At 32.3% G+C, this 23,170-nt stretch overlaps 2 protein-coding genes across 2 annotated transcripts in view; both read right to left on the reverse strand.

The window, feature by feature from the left end:
* Positions 1-3,363, reverse strand: part of LOC112779560 (probable glutathione S-transferase) — a 136,858-nt gene extending 133,495 nt beyond the window's left edge. The window contains exon 1 of the mRNA XM_025823862.3: positions 2,980-3,363. Within this exon, the coding sequence (XP_025679647.2) occupies positions 2,980-3,345 (366 nt within the window). The 5' untranslated portion in view covers positions 3,346-3,363. The remainder of the gene's footprint in view (positions 1-2,979) is intronic.
* Positions 3,364-21,080: 17,717 nt separating this feature from the next.
* On the reverse strand, positions 21,081-22,622 carry LOC112779318 (probable glutathione S-transferase). The gene is made up of 2 exons (XM_025823562.2): positions 22,186-22,622; positions 21,081-21,585 (listed from the first exon to the last, which is right to left on the reverse strand). The coding sequence occupies exons 1-2, from the start codon at positions 22,492-22,494 to the stop codon at positions 21,226-21,228; spliced, it is 669 nt and encodes a 222-aa protein (XP_025679347.1). The 5' UTR covers positions 22,495-22,622; the 3' UTR covers positions 21,081-21,225.
* Between the last annotated feature and the right edge of the window lie 548 nt (positions 22,623-23,170).

Below are 23,170 nucleotides of genomic sequence, written 5' to 3' on the forward strand. Positions count from 1 at the left end.
TTTGTATATTAGGATGTTACAACACATACATACAAGAGAGGCGGGGTGACTGAGGTGGAACCTACACTCCAATGAGGTTGGATGTTCGGTAGAGAAGGCAGTGGGTGGGTGCTGTTTTGGGAGAAAGAGGATTTGGGGTAAAAAAAAAAGGGTTGTAATTAGGGTTGGATGGTTGGTTTTGTGAGATAAGTGAATTGGAATTTTTGAATTTAGGGTAATCTATAGGCTAGTTTTCACTATTTATCCTTATTGGGCTAATAAACGACCAGCCCGTTATATACATTGTAAAGATTCTCTATTGACTCTTTAGCGGAGTTCATATTATAATTAATAAAAATATTATTTATACATTAAAATTAGCTATCAAAATTTACTATAAAATATATATATATATATATATATATATATATATATATATATAATGTGTATTCACATTCTATATCGATGATTAACTTTGATGGTTGATTTTAGTATATATATATATATATATATATATATATATATATATATATATATATATATATATATATATATATATATATATATATATATATATCATAGTTGTATAATTAGTTTATATTTTATCCGTCGTTTCTCAAGTAATAAATGTTAATGTTGTAAGTGTGAGAATGTATGAAGTTAGTCTCATCTCAAAAAAAATAAGGAAGAGTGAAAAATTTTCATTAATTTAAAACTTTAGAATTTTGAATTTGATGTAATACCTTCTTATTTTATGTTTTCTCACTGGATTATCGTCAAAATCTTCTCGGATCATGAGCATTCCATATTGTTGGAGGTTTTGCCCAACAGTAAAAATGTAAAACTACTCATTCATTAGAAGTAAACCAAATTCTACTAATTGGCTCTTTAAATCTATCCACACAAGTTACATAATATGTCCTAATCTATTTCATAGAGGTTTGACACTTTTTTTTTTTTTTTTGGTGACTATAGAGGTTTGACAATGACTTAAAAGGAAACCGAATTCATTATTTCTAGAAATACAATAAACTCAAACTTTTATTATACCTTACCAGCACAATAAGTCAAACCCAACAGAAGGGTGGTATATATAAAGAAACAAACACATAGAGATGCTGACTTCTTAGGAAGATGCCAACCTCCTCTCCAAGACAGCCTTCATAGTAGCCATCCCTAGTCCCTATCAGGGAAGGTTTCTTTGATAACTGGCGCATTCTTGAAATTATCAAACCATAAATGTAAGAGAGGGAACCTTTCAGCTACTAGGACCTTCACTTGTTTAATATCTTCTATAGTGACAAAAAATGCGAAAAGTGATCCAATAGCTATGTCCACAATGTTAATTTTGTCACCACCGAAGAATTTTCTCTTATCAGCTAAGCAATGATCTTCAAGGACTTTGAAGTTTTCCCAGGCCTTCTGTACGGCCTTTTCTTTCTCTTCCGCACTAGTACTTTGAAGGAGTGCTGGCAGTGCAGGAACCTAGTATAAACGTTAATCCATTAATTATATATTGACAACATTAATCATTATTATTATTATTATTATTATTATTATTATTATTATTATTATTATTATTATTATTTGTGCATAGAAAATTATGATATGGTAGAAAGTTAATTAGCATAAGAAATGACTAGAGCTAGAATCTTGTTAGGGATCAAGTGCCAAAAAGTTCTTGCTAACATTGTTGGTTCAAAGATTGTATTTGGATTTTATTCTAATATAAAATTAATCAGACAGAAATATAAAACTAGAGATATATTTTTTCCTTGTTTTACAAAAGGACAAAAAAATATATTTTTTTAATAATATTATGTGTACATAACAAAATTAATTATTATGTATTTATATATTAATTTATTTAACTTATTTTTAATATGTATGTTATATTTTAACATATATTTTATATGTAATTATTTTAGTGGCAAATTTTTATTATATATTTAATATGATTGAAATTTTTATATATTTATTTTTAAATTTAATTTTTATGTATTTTCAGTATAATTAATTATGTATTATTACAATAACAAAAATATTAATTTTTAAACTAATTATTTAAAAATTATTTAAACGCATAAATCTAATTAAATAAACGCGTAAAGAGTTAAAAGTACCAACAAAAACACATAGGTCGCATTTGTTTACAGACATGAGATACAGAGACACAAAAAATTGTGTTTGACACATAAGACATTGTGTTTAGAAATACTGAATTAGTGTATTTTGTGTTTATTCTAATAGAAATAACACTAAGATACTAATAAGAAATACAATTTATTTTTTATTTTTCTTTCATTATTCTTATTATATTTTTTATTATTATATTTTTTTCTCAAATTTTTTGAATAAAAAAATTGAAAATAAATTAGAGTTGCATAATGTGTACTAATTTATTATCAAACAAAATATAAAAATATTAATTTTTATATTTCTATTCTTTGTATCTTATTATCAGTATCTTGTCTTATCATATTCTCAGAACCAAACACAGCCATAAATATTTTTGTGTTTGAAAAGTCCAATCGCACCTCAGAGAGTATGGAGAGACTATGTCATTTAAGATATGTCTCATTGGCCATATAATATTAGTTGAGTAAAGTACTATTTTAATTTTTCATGTTTGGATTAACTTCTAATTTTATTCTTAACGTTTTATACATTTTATTTTTTATTCTAAAATATTTTATTTTGATTTATTTTAAATTTTTAGTTTAAATTATTTTTTTCTAGATATACCTTTTTTCATTATATTTTTTTTAAATAACAACAAAAATTGTGAATGTAGTAATCATAATAATGGTAATAATAATTTAAGAGTAAAAGTGATAGAATAATAAGAAAAAAAATATAATAGTAAAAAATAATATTTTTACAAAAAAAATTAATTTTGATAAAAAGACTTAAATAAAAATAAAATATTAAATAAAATTAAATTTTAATCCAAATATTAAAGACAAAATATTTTATTTGTTATAGTTTTTAAAATCTTACCATTTGTTCAGAATATGCAACCCAAAACCTTGCTTGAGCTCTGTCATAGGGATCATGAGGGACCAATGGATTCTGTGGCCATAACTCATCAATGTATTGAACAATGATCATGGACTCACAAATGGGTTTTCCACCATGAACAAGTACTGGAGTCTTCTTATGCACAGGGTTGTATTCTAGAAGTTGAGGACTCTTATTGTAGCGATCTTCTTCAATGTTCTCATATGCTAGACCCTTCAACTTCAGGGCCCATACCACCCTCAGCGTAAAGGGACTATACCAAAATCCATGTAACTTCAAATCTTCCATTCTTGTGTTTAATGTCACCTCCTCATTCTTGTTCTTATATTGAGTGAGTTCAGTCATATGGCTTGTTCACCAAGTCCGAGAAATCTAATAAATATTTTTAGGGATATTCTACATACATACAGATTAAAATTGTATAAAAAAAAATATAAAATTTTTTATAGTTATTTTTTATTATATTATTATTATTATTCAAAATATAGACCCTAATTTTTCAAATATTATTTCATTTCATAAAAAAAAATATGTAAATTTATATTTTTATCCTATAATTCATCATATTTTAATTAATCTTAGTTAATTGTAATGGTCAATTTCAATTTCACATTTATTGATCAAATTTATTTATACAATAAAGTCTGAAAAAAATATCCAAATTTTTTTATCAATTTAGTATATTCTAAACTTGTATATTAAAAGTACTATGAGTAAAAAAATTTAAATTTTTATTTTAATAAATATATTAAAATCTTAATTTTTATATTCTTCATAAAAGAAGTAGAGAATAATATTTTTAACCATACAAAATTTTAAAACTCACAAAAAACTGACCATAAAAAATTTAAATACATTTAATAAACACTAAAATTTATTTCCGTCCGACATAACTAACAAAACATTAATTCCATTAAAATAATTTTATAAATATCCCTCTCTTTTTTCTTTTTTCTCATCTCCATTTTCTTATCACTATTGTTATCTTTAGGTGATATATGCTTTAAATGTTTGTGATATGATAAAAAGTTTAAATATTATTTAATAATTATTAGTTTATATTTTAAGTATTAGAATGTTTAATTTAATTTTATATATTTTTATTTTATTTATTTAGTTACTAAATTAAGTTTTATATTAGTGAGTTTAGAATTTTTTTTATTTAACTTAATAAGAGGTTATAAATATCTCATAAACTATTGTAGTTGTGATTAAGTGATTGAAGGTGTAAATTCCCTTTTGGTTTCGTAATGAAACTATGGTGTGGACAGTGATGGACCTAGAAAATTTTAGGAATGAGGTAAAAATATATTTATTAAAATAAATTGAGTAAAGTATCGTTTTTGTCCCCAACATTTGGGGTAAGTCCTAAAGTTGTCCCTAACGTTTCAATTGTCCTATTTAAGTCCTTAACGTTTCAAAATTGACTCAATGTTGTCCTGCCGTTAGAGATCCGTTAACGGAATTGACGGCGAGACAAAATTGAGATGATTTTAAAACGTTAGGGACTTAAATAGGACGAAAATGTTGGAGACAAAAATAATACATAGAAATAAATTTTAATTTTATCTTTCAATAATATCAATTTTTTACTATACATAGTATTCAATTATTTTTTAATCACATCTAAGTAAATTACACTTAATCACATTACTTTCATTCTAAATAAATAATGTAATGTGATTAGAATAAAAGTGTAAAATTATAAAAATAAAATTATAAGTAATGTGATTAAGTAATGAAAGTAAAATTACATTATTTAGAATGAAAGTATAAAATTTACTTATTTATAAAAAATTACATTACTTTAAGTGTAAAATAATAAAAAAATTAATTTATTTAGAATGAAAGTGTAAAATTATAAAAAAAATATAAGTAATGTGATTAAGTAATGAAAGTAAAATTACATTATTTAAAACGAAAATATAAAAGTTATTTATTTATAAAAAAATTACATTACTTTAAGTGTAAAATTATAAAAAAGTTAATTTATTTAGAATAAAAGTATAAAATTATAAAAAAATTATAAGTAATGTGATTAAGTAATGAAAGTAAAATTACATTATTTAGAATGAAAGTATAAAATTAATTTTTTTAGAATGAGAGTGTAAAATTATAAAAAAAATTTAAGTAATGTGATTAAATAATGAAAGTAAAATTATATTATTTAGAATGAAAGTGTAAAAGTTATTTATTTATAAAAAAATTACATTACTTTAAGTGTAAAATTATGAAAAAATTTAATTTATTTAAAATAAAAGTGTAAAATTATAAAAAAAAATTATAAGTAATGTGATTAAATAATAAAAGTAAAATTACATTATTTAGAATGAAAGTATAAAATTCATTTATTTATAAAAAAATTACATTACTTCAAGAGTAAAATTATAAAAAAAATTAATTTATTTAAAATGAAAGTAATGTGATTAACTGTAATTTATTTAGATGTGACTAAAAAATAATTGAATATTCTGTATAGTAAAAAATTGATATTATTGAAGGATAAAATTAAAATTTATTTCTATGTATTGTTTTAATTTGTCCCCAATGTTTTGTCCTATTTAAGTCCCTAACGTTTCAAAATCATCTCAATTTTGTCTTGCTACCAATTCTGTTAACGGATCCCTAACGGCATGACAACATTGAGTCAATTTTGAAACGTTAGGGACTTAAATAAGACGTTTGAAACGTTAAAGACAACTTTAAAACTTACCTCAAACGTTGGGAACAAAAAAAAACGATATTTTACTCAAATAAATTTTATTGAACATTATTAATTATAAAGTTATAAAAATTAAAAAGAGTTAGTGAACACTTTCATTCTTCAAATATTATTCATTATATATAATTAATAAAAAAATATTTTTTATTTCTAAAACTTGAACTTAAAATATTTTAGTTAAATTATAGATAATTTATTATTCTAACTAATTTTTTATACATATTTAATAATAAAAGATTGAATTAATTAACACATTAACGCCTAATAATACACTAGTATTTATAATTTGAAAGTAGAATTATATATAAATACTAGAAAAATTAATCTGTATATAAAAGATTGTTTATATAAAATAATAGAAATTTAATTTACAATTTTTTTCTTTCTTTTTTTAAATAATTAATTTGTTATATATTTTTTAATTTAATTTTGATATAATGTTAGATGAAAAATTTTATACATCTATTTAATTATGTATTGTAATTAAAATATTTTTCTATTACTATTTTTAAAAATAAAAAATATATTTTAAATTAGTAAATTAATCAATTCATTTTCAAATTTTATATACAACGTAGATACATATAATAAAACAAAAGATACAAAACAAATAATAAAGATGAATAGATCATAAAATATATAAAGTCATGAAAAGAATAAAACATTATATTAATACTTAAACTATAATTATTTGAATTAAAATTTGCGATTGACAATATCAAAAAAAGAAATAATGAAATTAGAAGATACATAGAGTTATGGAGAGTTATATAAAAAAATGGAGAATTTGAAATTTATCTTTTGATGAAGAGAATATGACAACTAGACAAAAAATAAAAAATAAAAGTTAAAAATATAAAAAATAAGAAGAGGATTTAAAGGAATAAAAAAGTGATGGCACAAGAACTAAATTTGATTATGTTAAATAATAGTCAAAATAATAAAAAAATAAGAAAGTGAATTTAAGATTTTAGCCAATTAAATTTAATTTATTTATAGTAGAGTCATTTAAAATTTGAAATGAGACACACTATATATAATTATTTTTTAAAAAAAAATTAAAAATACTGTAGGGCAAATGCCCTCTCATGGTTGTGACTAGGTCTGTACCTGGGTGTGGACAAGTGAAATTGAGTGAGTCACTCTCTTATTTCATCAGAAAATTAGATAGAAGGTTATGTTGTGTGAGTCCCTTCGATCCAATTCTCAAACTATGGTGTTGACAAATTAGGTTGAGCGTTCCCTTTCTTGTTGCATCAAAAACTTGAATAAAAAGTGAAGTGATTCTTTTTGTATTCAATTAATTTAATTACTTTCTTGGTCTCTATAGTTTTACCAAATTTTTAATCAGGTTTTTATATTTTTTTTCTTTTCAATTGAATTCCTACGTTACTTTTAATTTTGTAATTAGGTCTTTTTTATGTCAAAAATATTAAAATTAACAGAATATTTTTTCTAAAATATTTGTGGTAAAAAATTTAATTAAATTTTTACTTATAAATACCTTCAATTTAAAAAAAATATTTAATTAATTCTAATATTTTTATACTAAAAAAAATTTAATTATAAAATTAAAAAGTGTAGAGACTCAATTAAAAAAATAAAAAAATATAAAAAATTAATTACAAATTTAATAAAACTATAAAAACGAATAGAATAATTAAACCTATTCAATATTAACCTATTATTTGTTTTCTATTTCAATTGTTAATTTATCTTTTTATTTAATTTCAATGCTCGTCTTTTTGTTTATCTTTGAATTTTATCACTAGTAGTGTTATTAAAATATTCTTAAAATTAAATTCAAACCAAAAAAAAAATCAAGAAACAAATAAGCTTTAACTTGAACATCTTGACGTAGACTTCCGGAAAAATGTGATGAAAACCTCATCATTCGTGATGCCACCAGCATCATACTTGTTTCTAGTGGCCCGAATTTCCTAATCAATGACGCTGAAGAATCATTCAAGTTACAAGTACTCTCCACTTGGCAAAGTCTTACACACATCTAACTATAATAAAAATTCATCATTGTTGTTGGAATCCACCAATTCACGGCACGCCCTCCGCGCGCATAAGATCCACTACACTGTTGAACACAAGAAACCATAGCTGCAGCGGCCGAAGCTCCCTCAGCACCACTGCCTCACTGTTGCGGAGCTTCATCGTGGCAGCAAATCCCCCTCAGTGGCACCACCTCGCTGCATGCTCATCATCGTCCTCACAACTATGACATTGCAGAACTTCATCGTGGCAGCGTAGGATTTTCAAGAGTAATGATCTCAAATTACAGAGGAATCAAGGAGTGAAAGGAAAGGGTCTTGAGGGAGAGGATGAGGGTTTGTGCGGTTGTAACGAGATGTAGCTATCTGTAAAAGGTGGGAGAAGAAGAGTAAATTTGGTGGGATGTTGGATTCTGGAACGGAGATAGGGGTGGTTATGGAAGGAATATACGAAAAGAAAAATAAAGGGAAAGGGTATTTATAATGACCCATGATAAGCTATTCAACCAATAAGTTCATAATTTCTTATAAATATAAATCAAGCTAGAGTATTAACAGCTCGCTCTTTATATTAGATTATATTATTTTAGTATGATTTTTAAATGAAAAAAATATGGAATTTATGAATTACCTTTTTTAATGATTTGGAGTGCTTACAGCTAAAAAATCACACTCAGCAATGATTTTGTTCTGTATAAACACAAAAAAGAACAAAAATTAGTTGCATAAATAAACCAATTAACCTTTTTATATTTAACTACTATAATGACAGCAAAAGAACTACGTTCAACATTATTATATAAAGTTCAAACAATTATTGTTTAAACTTCTCTAATTACTTATGAACTGAAAAATCAGAGAACTAGGAAAGCACAAATGAATAAGAGAATAATAAATAGCATAAACAAAGAAGCATAAATGAATTTTGATAGGATGAGAAACCAAACCTTGCTAGTAACCTTGTTCTTTGGAAACTTGACGGTACCTGCGGTTCTCTCCTTCCACCGATTCCCTTCCTTGTCGAATCGGTAAAACTTCGATTTCCTAAAATCAATTGGAAAAGAGTAATAACAACTAAAAGCACATATTTATTGTAATATTCAAAATAAATGATTAAATGCTGATCGAAAATTTACTGAACAAGTATGAGTTAGGGATTATAGATCAAGGATGGCATCTTCATCCTCTTTGCCAGTTGTGACAGCAGCCCCATCGAGCTTGACGATGGAAGGGAGTGGCCCTGAACAACAAACCTTTTCCAATGCTTCGACAAAAGGGAGCGGCGATGGAAGGGGTTAGGTATTTGCAACGACATAAGGGAGCGGCGACGGAGGGAGCATCAACGGAGGGTTTGTGACTGACAGTGAGCGTTGAGAGAGTCTTCGCCATAGAGAATCACCGCCGAAGGAGGGTTAGGGTGGGAGCAACGATGGTGGGAGTGCCGGAACAGGGAGCGCTGACGGAGGCATTGCGAGCGTCGTCGATGTTCTTCAGATTGCTGGGGTCGCGGAGTGTTGGGGTTCTTTCGAAGAGTTTAAGGTTCTTTCGAAGGGCCTTTCTTTTTAAGATGAATACAAGGGTTCGAAGAGTTTAGGGTTCGAAGGAGAAAGATAGAGTTTCGAAGAGGGTGTGCAATGTAATTAACTAATTATATCCTTTTCGAAACGTTTTTTTTTAACCTTTTGGCCATGCTTTTAAAGCGTGCCAAAAGAGTTGTAGAAAACTGTCACGCTTTTAAAACGTCACTATAACAAACCCTTGTCGCCACGTTTTAAAAGTGTGCCTGTTTCTCTCTATGGCTATACTTTTTAAGCGTGGCAAAAAAAAAAGCGTGGCCAAATCTCGAATCAATTGCCACCCTCATAAAAGCGTAGAAAGAAAAAACGTGGCCAAATCTCTAATCAATCACCACCCTCATAAAAGCGTGGCCATTGACCACTTTTGACCATGCTTTTAAAGCGTGGCAAGAAAAAGTGTGGCCATAGGCCTTTTTTCTTGTAGTGGGTTATTTTCCGGTTTAGAGCTATAACGAATCTTGTGTTTTAACTTGTGAAATTTCTAAACCAATATTTAGTCCTCATCACTCCTCTGTTCTTCTTTTATCAAGTTCTCGCCATTGGCATTCTCCCTCATCACCCTCTCTCTTGTTAAACCTCTATTTTTCACTCAACATAGTGCAAACACCACAATTAACATAGTTGAACAAACCCACACACACCTCTATGGGGTATCAAAAAGCAGAAAAGACACAAAAATCCAAAGTAATATAACAACAGTGACAAAATATCACTAAAAGGAGGGAAAAGATGAAGACTGAGAGACTCAAACCAACTGCAATTTCAGTCCACACAAGTTCTGATGACTATGCATCATGTACGGTTTTTCCTATCTAAAAGGACCATAAAAAGAACACAATTTTATTGAATCAATGCAATTTCATGGAAAAAATGATATATATTGTGGTACATTGCTTTGAAATGATTTGTGTTAAATTTCAGGTGGAAAAAGAAGCAAAAAAAGCACAAAACAAGCAAATAAAGTTGGGCGTGCCACTTGGAGCTTTGGGCATGGCACGCCAAGCTTTTGAAACCAATTATCAACAATGGGCGTGCCACTTGGTGCTATGGGTGTGGCACGCCAAGATTGTAAAGCCAACCATCAACATGGGCGTGCCACTTGACATCGAAGGCGTGGCACGCCAACCTTAATTGTGACTTGGGCGTACCACTTGGGTTCTAGGCGTGGCACGCCAAGCTTTAAAGAATGAAGACCAATATGGGCGTGCCACTTGGTGCTATGGGCGTGGCACGCCAAGTTTGTGAAGCCAAGATCTCAAAGAGGGCATGCCACTTAGTGTTTTGGGTGTGGCATGCCAGGCTTAAGTTCCAGAGGAGTGATTTTGAGCCCCACTATGGGCGTGGCACGCCGGGGCATATGCCAGCCTGACCTCCTCTCATTCAAATAAAGATATCTTGAGCTACACAACTCTAAATGAGATGATTCCCATTTCATTAGAAAGTAAACATCCAGAGCTTTCCAACCATGTATAATAATTTATGATGGACACCGGAATTGAGGAAGATATTGACCCCGAAAACATAGGGAGCAAAACACGTCAATGCAGAGTTACCAGCCTGACCTCTTCATCTTCAAAGGAACATAACTTGATTTGTAGAGGTCCAAATGATGTGATCGTGGTGGCGTTGGAAAGCTGAAATCAAGAGCTTTCCAACGATATATAACACTCTAGGATGGATTTTAAAACTGAAGGTGAAAAATGCCATTATTTTAGCATTGTAAAATCTAGGCGTGCCACTTGACATCGAAGGCGTGGCACGCCAGCTTTATTTTCATAATGGGCGTGCCACTTGAGGTTCTGGGCGTGGCACGCCAGTTCTAATGGCTAGAGAGCATCATTGAAGGCATGGCACGCCAAAGAGTGGATGTGGCATGCCAGTTTCATAATATATGGGCGTGGCACGCCAGAAAGTAGGCGTGGCACGCCGGGGTACTTGACAGACTGACCTATTTACCTTCAAATGGGCATAACTTGAGCTACAGAAGTTCAAATGAGTTGATTCCAAAAGCATTGGAAAAGATAACATCCAGGGCTTTCCAACAATATATAATAATTCATAGTGGACATTCAATTTGAGGCTCAAACAACTCCATCAATTCAGCGTTGCAAAGTGGGTCATACTCCAAATGGCAAAATCAAGTGGGAGTGGCACTTGATACCACACGGCAAATTCTTCCTGTAGCCTCCAACCTTTAATCAAGCCCACTCCAACTCTCATTCAATCTACAATTGTCAACCAATCAAGGCCACAAGAAGCATTTAGAATAGTTTATTTTTATTTCATTGTAATTTGCTTTTAATTTCATTTAAGTTTGTAATTTAGGAGAGCCTATATAAAGGCCTCAGTTTCATAGATTTAGGTATGCTGGATTGGGGGAAGTCTTCGGACCCTCTCTATTCACCATCAATTTTTTCTCTTTTCTTTCTTACTTTGTAAATAATTTAGTTATGAATTACTAACTCTTTCCATTGGGAAAGAGAGCTCTATTATTTTTCAATGGATTGATTGTTTTTATTCTTCTTCTTCTCTTCATCTCTCTTTGATTTACTAGAAAGAATTTTGTTCTTCATGCTTAGCATTCAATTATCTTAGAAAAGAGATTGAATGTAATTGGGTTTTATGGGAACCTTGGAAGAGGAAACATAAAACCATGCTTGAAATTATTTCTCACACTTGAATAGGATTTGGATTTTGGTGTTTGGATATGGTGACATATAATCCTCCCTCTACTTGAATTTAGGAAAGTGTGTGATATAATCAAGGAACAAGCTTCATCTCTTCTCATGAGCAATTAGACCAAGGAATTGGCTATTGATCAAGATTTGATAGATTGAGTCACCAAGGGATCGGGGCTCAATCAATCATGATTGCCAAGAGGTCAATGAGTTGCATGATTGAAGATGAGATGAAATCAATTAATCCGGAGAATGCAATATCTCTTGATCCCAATGCTTATTTTATCTTTCTTTCTTTTATTTACTTTTTGGTTATTTACATTTTCTGCACTTTACATTTCTAGCACTTTACTTTCTTGTACTTTACTTTCCTTGCCATTTACTTTCTTGAACTTTATTGCTTTCCTTTACTTTCATGTCATTTACATTTCTTGTTGATTTTCTCTCCTTAATGAATAGTCTAACTAGGATAATCAGTTAACTATTGTTTGCTTTAATCCGTTAATCTCTGTGGGATTCGACTCCACTCCTAATGGGTTATTACTTGACGATATTTGGTGCGCTTGCCAAAGAACGGATTCATTGCATATGTGGGTAGTGAATCTAACACATCAAGTTTTATGGCGCCGTTGCCGGGGATTAATTGTGATTAACAAACTACCGGTTGGTTGATTACCTAAATTAGATATTTTTTTCCCTTTATTTTTTGTTTTTGTCATTTAATTTCTTTTTATTTTCTCTTGCTACTAAGGTGTTTGTGTTATTGCCTCACTAAGAACCTCATCTGTGACAATGGGGATTCCAATTTCTTTTGGTGATTATTGTTTGAGACAGAGCATTTTGCAAGTAAGAATGGAGTCTACCTCATCTTTTGATCAATCATGTCATATGGGATATTGCCCACCACCACAAAATGATTCTAGTCATTTTCCTAATGGTGGCTGGGAATATCACCAAAGAATGATAGAGTATGAGTAATCAAATGAAATGGAAAACCTCCCAGAGCCACAAAATAGTTCATATTGTTATGACAACTACAAAAATTTTGGCTTTGGAAGGAATTTTAATGCTGCATACCCCATTCTTCAAGGACTATCATCCCGTAATTGTCCAACATATGCACCTCCACAAAATCTTCTAGAATTTATAATAGAAGAACTCTCCAAGAGATATCTCTTCATTGCCCAACTCAGTAAGTTTTTAAGGTAAAATGTAAAAGAGGTGATTGAAGATATGGAAATCTCAAGGAGAAATCAAGAAGAGAAAATGAGACAATTGGCACAATATTTTGTTGCTGAACTAACCAATGTCTTCCCTTGGCCAGGGAAAGAATATCATGCCATCAGTCTAAGGAGTGGAGAAGTGTTTAATGAGGGTGAAAATGAGGAATTGGTAGAGCAAGAAAAAGAGATCCTTGTACCAAGTGAGTCACCATTCCAAGATGTTCTTGATAAAGAGGATACTCCAACCATCTCACAACACCCAAGTTCCAAAAACAAAGAAGTGAAGGCAATCAACCAAAACACTGGAATGAGGATTGTGACCAAGATACAAAGGACAACACTCATAAAGAAGAAAAGGTCAACTGCAAACAATCCAACCCCTGCCCCCAACAAGCAAAGCAAATCAAGCAAATAATAAAAGAAAGCTTGTTGGGAAGAGGCCTATACAGGAGACATCAACTTGCTCTTCTCTCCCCTTGAGGTCATTCCTCTTGAAAAATTGGAAGAAGAGGAAGAAAGTTGAGAACAACATGTCAAGCTAATGACACTAAAAGAGCGCTTGTTGGGAGGCAACCCAACTGTAGGTAACATTTCCTTTCTTTGCTTAGTTTACTTTCAATAAATTGGCATATGATTGCATTCTAAGTTTGGTGTTGCCATGCAACAATTTAATTTTCAATCTTCATTGGGTACTTGCATCATGATAAAATGAAAGTGTCACACTAAGTTTGGTGTTGCCACTTATCTTTCATGATATGTACCATGCACACCACTTATTAATGCAATCATATTGCCTCTGTTTCTTTCTTGTGCCTTTATTGTGATTCTTAATTTTGCTTGCTTAAACACATGTACTACTAACACTCTATTGTTTAAGACATTCATGAACTATCATAAACCCCATCACCACTGTTTTATTTGTTGCTTGAGGACAAACAATCATTCTAAATTTGGTGTGGGAAGGGGAAGAATAGGAGGAAAGTGACAACAACAATGAAGATGAACTACAAGGTGGTAAAGTTTCTTTTCCTCTTATTTGTTTCCAGTACATTTAAATTGCATGATTGTCTTCTATTTCCTTTGTATACATGTGTGTTGTGAATAAGCATAGCTTGATTGTTGAATTGGAACATGTTGCCATGATATTATGACTACCATCTTGAGCTTTGTGAGTTCAAAAGCAATTTAGTTTCATGATCATAAACAAACAAGGTCATTAAAGAAGAACTTAGCATGGGCATATAAGTATTGGAAGGCTAGCATGATTATTGTTCTTCAATTGCATTTGAACTTGTTTGATTGAAGTTTTCATCTAGGACATTTTATGAAGTTTTTGAAATCATGAAAACATTGAAGAAGCAAAATGCAAATAAGGCAAGAAAAAGAAAAGGGAAAGAATGAGAAAGCTGAAGGCTCTGAGTACCAATGACAATTCATTTGTTAAGTACTTGTGGTGTTTATGTATCAAGCAAAAAGCTTGAAAACAAAACACTTAGAGTCAAGGCTAGGCTCAAGTGCAAAAGTACTCCCTTAGAGCTCAAGGCTCTGAGTATCAATGATTAGAGAGTAAAGAAAAGAAACAAATGAGCTAAAAGAGTCCTCTAATTAAATGGTTGTGGTGCTTATGTATCAAGTGGTAATACTTGAAAACAAAGCATTTAGAGTCGTAGCTTTCAACAAATGGTGCAAAGCACCCAAGAAGCTAAACTAAGAAAAGAATGAAAAGCTTGTTTCAAGGAAGGAACATAAAGAAAAAGATTTCATAAAATGAGCTAGATAGAAGCATCAATCAATTGAATGTCTTTTGTAATTGTAGCATGCATAAGAAACTAGCCAACCATGAACATAAAAATTGCTACTCTTCTCACCTTGGTTTGTCAAAATCTATTGCATGATTCCTTGTTTGCTTGAGGACAAGCAAAGTTTAAGTTTGGTGTTGTGATGGCTACGCATCATGTACCCTTTTTCCTATCTAAAAGGACCATAAAAAGAACACAATCCTATTGAATCAATGCAATTTCATGGAAAAAATGATATATATTGTGGTACATTGCTTTGAAATGGTTTGTGTTAAATTTTCAGGTGGAAAAAGAAGAAAAAAGAGCACAAAACAAGCAAATAAAGTTGGGCGTGCCACTTGGAGCTCTGAGAGTGGCACGCCAAGCTTTTGAAACTAATTCTCAACAATGGGCGTGCCACTTGGTGCTATGGGCGTGGCACGCCAAGATTGTAAAGCCAACCATCCACATGGGCGAGCCACTTGATGTCGAAGGCGTGGCATGCCAACCTTAATTATGAATTGGGTGTGCTACTTGGGTTCTAGGTTTGGCACGCCAAGCTTGAAAGAATGAAGACCAACATGGGCGTGCCACTTGGTGCTATGGGCATGGCATGCCAAGTTTGTGAAGCCAAGATCTCAAAGAGGGCGTGCCACTTGGTGTTTTGGGCGTGGCACGCCAGGCTTAAGTTCCAGAGGAGTGATTTTGAGCCCCACTATAGGCGTGGGCATGCCAGACTTAAGTTCCAGAGGAGTGATTTTGAGCCCCACTATGGGCGTGGCACGCCAAGAAGTGGGCGTGGCACGCCGGGGCATATGCCAGCCTGACCTCTTCTCATCCAAATGAAGATATCTTGAGCTACACAATTTCAAATGAGATGATTCCCATTCCATTAGAAAGTAGACATACAAATTTTTCCAACCATATATAATACTTTATGATGGACACTGGAATTGAGGAAGATATTGACCCCGAAAACACAGGGAGCAAAACACGTCATTGCAGAGTTTCCAGCCTGACATCTTCATCTTCAAAGGAACATAAGTTGAGTTGTAGAGGTCCAAATGATGTGATCTTCATAGCGTTGGAAAGATGATATCAAGAACTTTCCAAATATATATAACACTCTAGGATGGACATTAAAACTGGAGGTGAAAAATGCCATTATTTCAGCGTTGCAAAATCTGGGTGTGCCACTTGACATCGAAGGCGTGGCACGCCAGCTTTATTTTTATAATGGGCGTGCCACTTGGGTTCTGGGTGTGGCACACCAGTTCTAATGGCCAGAGAGCATCATTGAAGGCGTGGCACGCCAGAGAGTGGGCGTGGCACGCCGGGGTACTTGACAGACTGACCTATTCACCTTCAAATTGGCATAACTTGAGTTACAGAGGTCCAAATGAGTTGATTCCAAAGGCGTTGGAAAGATAACATCCAGAAATTTCCAAAAATATATAATAATTCATAGTGGACATTCAATTTGAGGCCCAAACAACTCCATCAATTCAGCATTGCAAAGTGGATCATACTCCAAAGGGCAAAATCAAGTGGGAGTGACACTTGAAACCACACGCCAACTTCTTCCTGCAGCCCCCAACCTTCAATCAAGCCCACTCCAACTCTCATTCAAGCTACAATTGTTAACCAATCAAGGCCACAAGAAGCCTCTAGAATAGTTTATTTTCATTTCATTGTAATTTGCTTTTAATTTCATTTAAGTTTCTAATTTAGGAGAGCCTATATAAAGGCCTTAGTTTCATAGACTTAGGTATGCTGGATTGGAGGAAGTCTTCGGACCCTCTCTATTCACCATCAATTTCTTCTCTTTTCTTTCTTACTTTGTAAATAATTTAGTTATGAATTACTAACTATTTCCATTGGGAAAGAGAGCTCTATTATTTTTCAATGGATTGATTATTTTTATTCTTCTTCTTCTCTTTATCTCTCTTTGATTTACTAAAAAGAATTTCGTTCTTCATGTTTAACATTCAATTATCTTGGAAAAGAGATTGAATGTAATTGGGTTTTATGGGAACCTTGGAAGAGGAAACATTTCTTTCTCACACTTGAATAGGATTTGGGTTTTGGTGTTTGGATATGGTGACATACAATCCTCCCTCTACTTGAACCTAGGAAAGTGTGTGGTATAATCAAGGAACAAGCTTCATCTCTTCTCATGAGCAATTAGACCAAGGAATTGGCTATTGATCAAGATTTGATAGATTGAGTCACCAAGGGATCGGGGCTCAATCAATCATGATTGCCAAGAGGTCAATGAGTTGCATGATTGAAGATGAGATGAAATCAATTAATCCGGAGAATGCAATATCTCTTGATCCCAATGCTTATTTTATCTTTCTTTCTTTTATTTACTTTATGGTTATTTACATTTTCTGCACTTTACATTTCTAGCACTTTACTTTCTTGTACTTTACTTTCCTTGCCATTTACTTTCTTGAACTTTATTACTTTCCTTTACTTTCATGTCATTTACATTTCTTTTTTATTATCTATCCTTAATGAATAGTCTAACTAGGATAATCAATTAAATATTGTTTGCTTTAATCCGTTAATCTCTGTGGGATTCGACCCCACTCCTAGTGGGTCATTACTTGACGATATTTGGTGCGCTTGCTAAAGAACGGATTCATTACATATGTCTTGATGAGTTAGATTCACTACCCACATATGTAATGAATCCGTTCTTTGGCAAGCGCACCAAATATCGTCAAGTAATAACCCACTAGGAGTGGGGTCGAATCCCATAGAGATTAACGGATTAAAGCAAACAATAGTTAATTGATTATCCTAGTTAGACTATTCATTAAGGAGAGATAATCAACAAGAAATATAAATGACATGAAAGTAAAGGACAGCAATAAAGTGCGAGAAAGTAAATGGCAAGGAAAGTAAAGTACAAGAAAGTAAAGTGCTAGAAATGTAAAGTGCAGAAAATATAAATAACCATAAAGTAAATAAAAGAAAGAAAGATAAAATAAGCATTGGGATCAAGAGATATTACATTCTCCGGATTAATTGATTTCATCTCATCTTCAATCATGCAAGTCGTTGACCTCTTGGCAATCATGATTGATTGAGCCCCAATCCCTTGGTGACTCAATCTCTCAAATCTTGATCAATAGCCACTTCCTTGGTCTAATTGCTCACGAGAAGAGATGAAGCTTGTTCCTTGATTATACCACACACTTTCCTAGGTTCAAGTAGAGGGAAGATTATATATCACTATATCCAAACACCAAAACCCAAATTCTATTCAAGTGCGAGAAAGAATTTCAAGCATAGTTTTATGTTTCCTCTTCCAAGGTTCCCATAAAACCCAATTACATTCAATCTCTTTTTCAAGATAATTGAATGCTAAGCATGAAGAACGAAATTCTTTCTAGTAAATCAAAGAGAGATGAAGAGAAGAAGAAGAATAAAAACAATCAATCCATTGAGAAACAATAGAGCTCTCTTTCCCAATGGAAATAGTTAGTAATTCATAACTAAATTATTTACAAAGTAAGAAAGAAAAGAGAAGAAATTGATGGTGAATAGAGAGGGTCCGAAGACTTCCCCCAATCCAGCATACCCAAGTCTATGAAACTAAGGCCTTTATATAGGCTCTCCTAAATTAGAAACTTAAATAAAATTAAAAGCAAATAACAATGAAATGAAAATAAACTATTCTAGATACTTCTTGTGGCCTTTATTGGTTGACAATTGTAGCTTGAATGAGAGTTGGAGTGGGCTTGATTGAAGGTTGGGGGCTGCAGGAAGAAGTTGGCGTGTGGTTTCAAGTGCCACTCCCACTTGATTTTGCCCTTTGGAGTATGACCTACTTTGCAACGCTGAATTGATGGAGTTGTTTGGGCCTCAAATTGAATGTCCACTATGAATTATTATATATTGTTGGAAAGCCCTGGATGTTAGCTTTCCAACGCCTTTAGAATCAACTCATTTGGACCTCTGTAGCTCAAGTTATGCCCATTTGAAGGTGAATAGGTCAGTCTGTCAAGTACCCCGGCGTGCCACGCCCACTTTTTGGCATGCCACACCTTCAATGATACTCTCTGGTCATTAGAACTGGCGTTCCACACCCAGAACCCCAAGTGGCACGCCCATTATAAAAATAAAGTTGGCGTGCCACGCCTTCGATGTCAAGTGGCACGCCCAGATTTTGCAACGCTGAAATAATGGCATTTTCACCTTTAGTTTTAACGTCCACCCTAGAGTGTTATATATAGTTGGAAAGCTCTTGATATCAGCTTTCCAACACCACCAAGATCACATCATTTGGACCTTTACAACTCAAGTTATGTTCCTTTGAAGATGAAGAGGTCAGGCTGGTAACTCTGCAGTAACGTGTTTTGCTCCCTGTGCTTTCGGGGTCAATATCTTCCTCAATTCCAGTGTCCATCATAAAGTATTATATATGGTTGAAAAACTCTGTATGTCTACTTTCTAATGGAATGGGAATCATCTCATTTGAAATTGTGTATCTCAAGATATTTTCATTTGAATGAGAAGAGGTCAGGCTGGCATATGCCCCGGCGTGCCACGCCCACTTTTTGGCGTGCCACGCCCATAGTGGGGCTCAAAATCACTCCTCTGAAACTTAAGCCTGGCATGCCTATGCCTATAGTGGGGCTCAAAATCACTCCTCTGGAACTTAAGCCTGGCGTGACACGCCCAAAACACCAAGTGGCACGCCCTCTTTGAGATCTTGGCTTCACAAACTTGGCGTGCCACGCCCATAGCACCAAGTGGCACGCCCATGTTGGTCTTCATTCTTTCAAGCTTGGCGTGCCACGCCTAGAACCCAAGTGGCACGCCCAAGTCACAATTAAGGTTGGCGTGCCACGCCTTCGACATCAAGTGGCTCGCCCATGTGGATGGTTGGCTTTACAATCTTGGCGTGCCACGCCCATAGCACCAAGTGGCACGCCCATTGTTGAGAATTGGTTTCAAAAGCTTGGCGTGCCACGCCCAGAGCTCCAAGTGGCACGCCCAACTTTATTTGCTTGTTTTGTGCTCTTTTTGCTTCTTTTTCCACCTGAAATTTAACGAAAACCATTTCAAAGCAAAGTACCACAATATATATCATTTTTTCCATGAAATTGCATTGATTCAATAGGATTGTGTTCTTTTTATGGTCCTTTTAGATAGGAAAAATGGTACATAATGCGTAGTCATCAAGCTCTGATAGGGGCAGCAGCTGTGGCGGTCGCACAGGCGGTTCATATTTTGGAGTAGATGCACTCGCAATGACCCTTGTAGAGAGCAGAAGGGGAACTTGTCGGCACTGTGGTTCCAAGACAGGCACACGAGTTCAGGTGACGCAATGACTATTGGGTTGGAGTCTACGATGACTCGACCAGAGGCACAACCAATGAGGTCAATTATTAATCTAAAAGCGGGAAGGCAAAGCAAATCTGGGTTGGACGTGGACTCAGTCAGACGGTTAACTAACAAATAGAGGATGCAAAAATTAGGAGAAGGGATGCCGTCGCCAGCACCATGAAGGCCAGGGAGGGGGAAGCCAGGAAAAAAAAACTAGGGTTTCACTCCACTCCAATAATAACAGGATTCGTAGTATGTCTTTTATTTAATTAGATATTAAATACATTTGTGTATATTTTCACATAGATATTTGATTGAAATTATACATTTAACTTTCATTTAAAATTTATTGTTAAAAATAGCAATATAAAATATTTTAGTAAATTACTAAACATCGCCTCAAAAAATTATTCTTATTTCGTCCCTCATTGTATGAGACATCGTATTATATTATAATTAATAAAAATATTATTTATACATTAAAATTTATCTATATATATATATTAATTAATTTTTAATGTATATTTTATATTTTACTATATATTTTATATTAATAATTAATTTTAATGGTTAATTTTAGAATATAACTAACATGATTATATAATTAATTTATACTTTAGCCATAGCTTCTCAAGTAGTAAAAGTGTAAAACTACTAATTCATAATAGAAGTAAACCAAATTCTACTAATTGGCGTTTTAGTATGTCCACACAAGTTACCCAATATGTCCCAATCTATTTCATAGAGGTTTGCCAATGACTTAAAAGGAAACCGAATTCATTATTTCAAGAAATACAATAAACTCAATCTTTTGTTATACCTTACAAGCACAATATAAGACAAACCCAACAGAAGGTTTGGTATATAAAGAAACAAGCACATAAATAGAGATGCTGACTTCTTAGGAAGATGCCAACCTCCTCTCCAAGATAGCCTTCATAGTAGCCAACATTTTCTCCCTATCTGGGAAATTTTCTTTGATAACTGGGGCATTCTTGAAATTATCAAACCATAAATGTAAGAGAGGGAACTTTTCAGCTACCAGGATCTTTACTTGTTTAAGATCTTCTATAGTGACAAAAAATACGAAAAATGATCCAATAGCTATGTCCACAATGTTAATTTTGTCACCACCGAAGAATTTTCTCTTATCAGCTAAGCAATGATCTTCAAGGACTTTGAAGTTTTCCCAGGCCTTCTGTACGGCCTTTTCTTTCTCTTCCGCACTAGTGCTTTGAATGAGTGCTGGCAGTGCAGGAACCTAGTATAAACGTTAATCCATTAATTATTGACAACATTGAATCGATATTATTATTATTATTCATAAAAAACTTTGATACGGTACAAAGTTAATTAGCATAAAAATGACTAGAAAGCGAGAATCTTGTTAAGCTACAAATTTTATTATTATTATTATTGGATTTTATCTCCGATATAAAAATAATGAGACAGAGTAATAAAAAATCAGAGATGTATTTTGTCCTTGGTTTTGAAAACGATGAAAAATATAAAAATTTGAATTGATTTGTTCAGCTTGCACATATGGACACTTAGCAATTATCGTGTGTGCGAAATAATATTTTACGTCACCATCAGTCATTGTTAGTGATTAATGGAAAAAAATTATATTGTCTAATAGAAATAAACATTAAAAATTGTTTTATCCAATTTTAAAATTTTAAAAATTAATTTTTTTTTTTGTGACTAAAATTTTAAAAATTAATTTAGATAATTATTCTTATCTTTATTTTTACAACAAAAATAAAATTTTATTTCTAAGTTTGCAAAGTCTAATATGGTATGCAAAGAGTTGAAAACACTAATAACAAAACACAAAAATATTAATTTCTAAAAATCTTACCATTTGTTCAGAATATGCAACCCAGAACCTTGCTTGAGCTCTGTCATAGGAATCATGAGGGACCAATGGATTCTGTGGCCATAACTCATCAATGTATTGAACAATGATCATGGACTCACAAATGGGTTTTCCACCATGAACAAGCACTGGGGTCTTCTTATGCACAGGGTTGTATTCAAGAAGTTGAGGGCTCTTATTGAAGCGATCTTCCTCAATGTTCTCATATGATAGACCCTTCAATTTCAAGGTCCATACCACCCTCATTGTAAAGGGACTATACCAAAATCCATGTAACTTCAAATCTTCCATTTTTGTGTTTAGTGTCACCTCCTCACTCTACCTCTCTTTATATTGAGTTTAGTCATCTGGATTCTGGCGTGTTCATCAAGTTTAAACCTAAGAAATTTAATATAATATCTCAAGTAGTTTTAGACTTTTAGTTGATTGTAATGGTCAACTTGAATTTCACATTTATGATTGTAAACTCTCGGAAAAAATGCTCCAATTTTTTTATCAGTTTAGTATATTATAAATTTATATATTAAAATTATTATTAGAAAAATTTTAAAGTTTTTGTTTTAATAAATATATAATAAATGGAAAAGTATAGGGTACCAACATATTATCTGCCAATTTTTGCCAACTCTTATTTATAATTGTGTTTTATAGAAGTGTGTTCGTGGATGTGTCTACTAATCAATATATTTTAAATACATATATAAAGAGACACATCCAGAAAATATATCTATAAAAACACTTCTATTAAACATAGCTATAAAAAAGACATTTTTATTAGACACATCTACGAACACACTTCCATAAAACACAATTATAAATAAGAGTTGGTAGAAGTTGGCAGATATGCTGTTGGTAACGTAGCGGAACCGATAATAAATATATTAAAAATTTAAACTTTGAGTTTTTGATAAAACAAATGAAAATGGAAGTAAGCTTCCTAATACTGGATCCCTCGTCTTAGTAGTGA

This window comes from Arachis hypogaea, chromosome 19, assembly GCF_003086295.3.
Source record: "Arachis hypogaea cultivar Tifrunner chromosome 19, arahy.Tifrunner.gnm2.J5K5, whole genome shotgun sequence".
NCBI classification, from domain to species: Eukaryota; Viridiplantae; Streptophyta; class Magnoliopsida; order Fabales; family Fabaceae; genus Arachis; species Arachis hypogaea.

What these genes read in the sequence shown, in the direction of transcription:
- LOC112779318 (XM_025823562.2), bottom strand. Translation starts at nt 22,494, where the DNA reads ATGGAAGATTTGAAGTTACATGGATTTTGGTATAGTCCCTTTACAATG. An exon ending in TTGCATATTCTGAACAAATG is followed by an intron (nt 21,586 to 22,185) that starts GTAAGATTTTTA and finishes CGTTTATACTAG; the next exon opens with GTTCCTGCACTGCCAGCACT.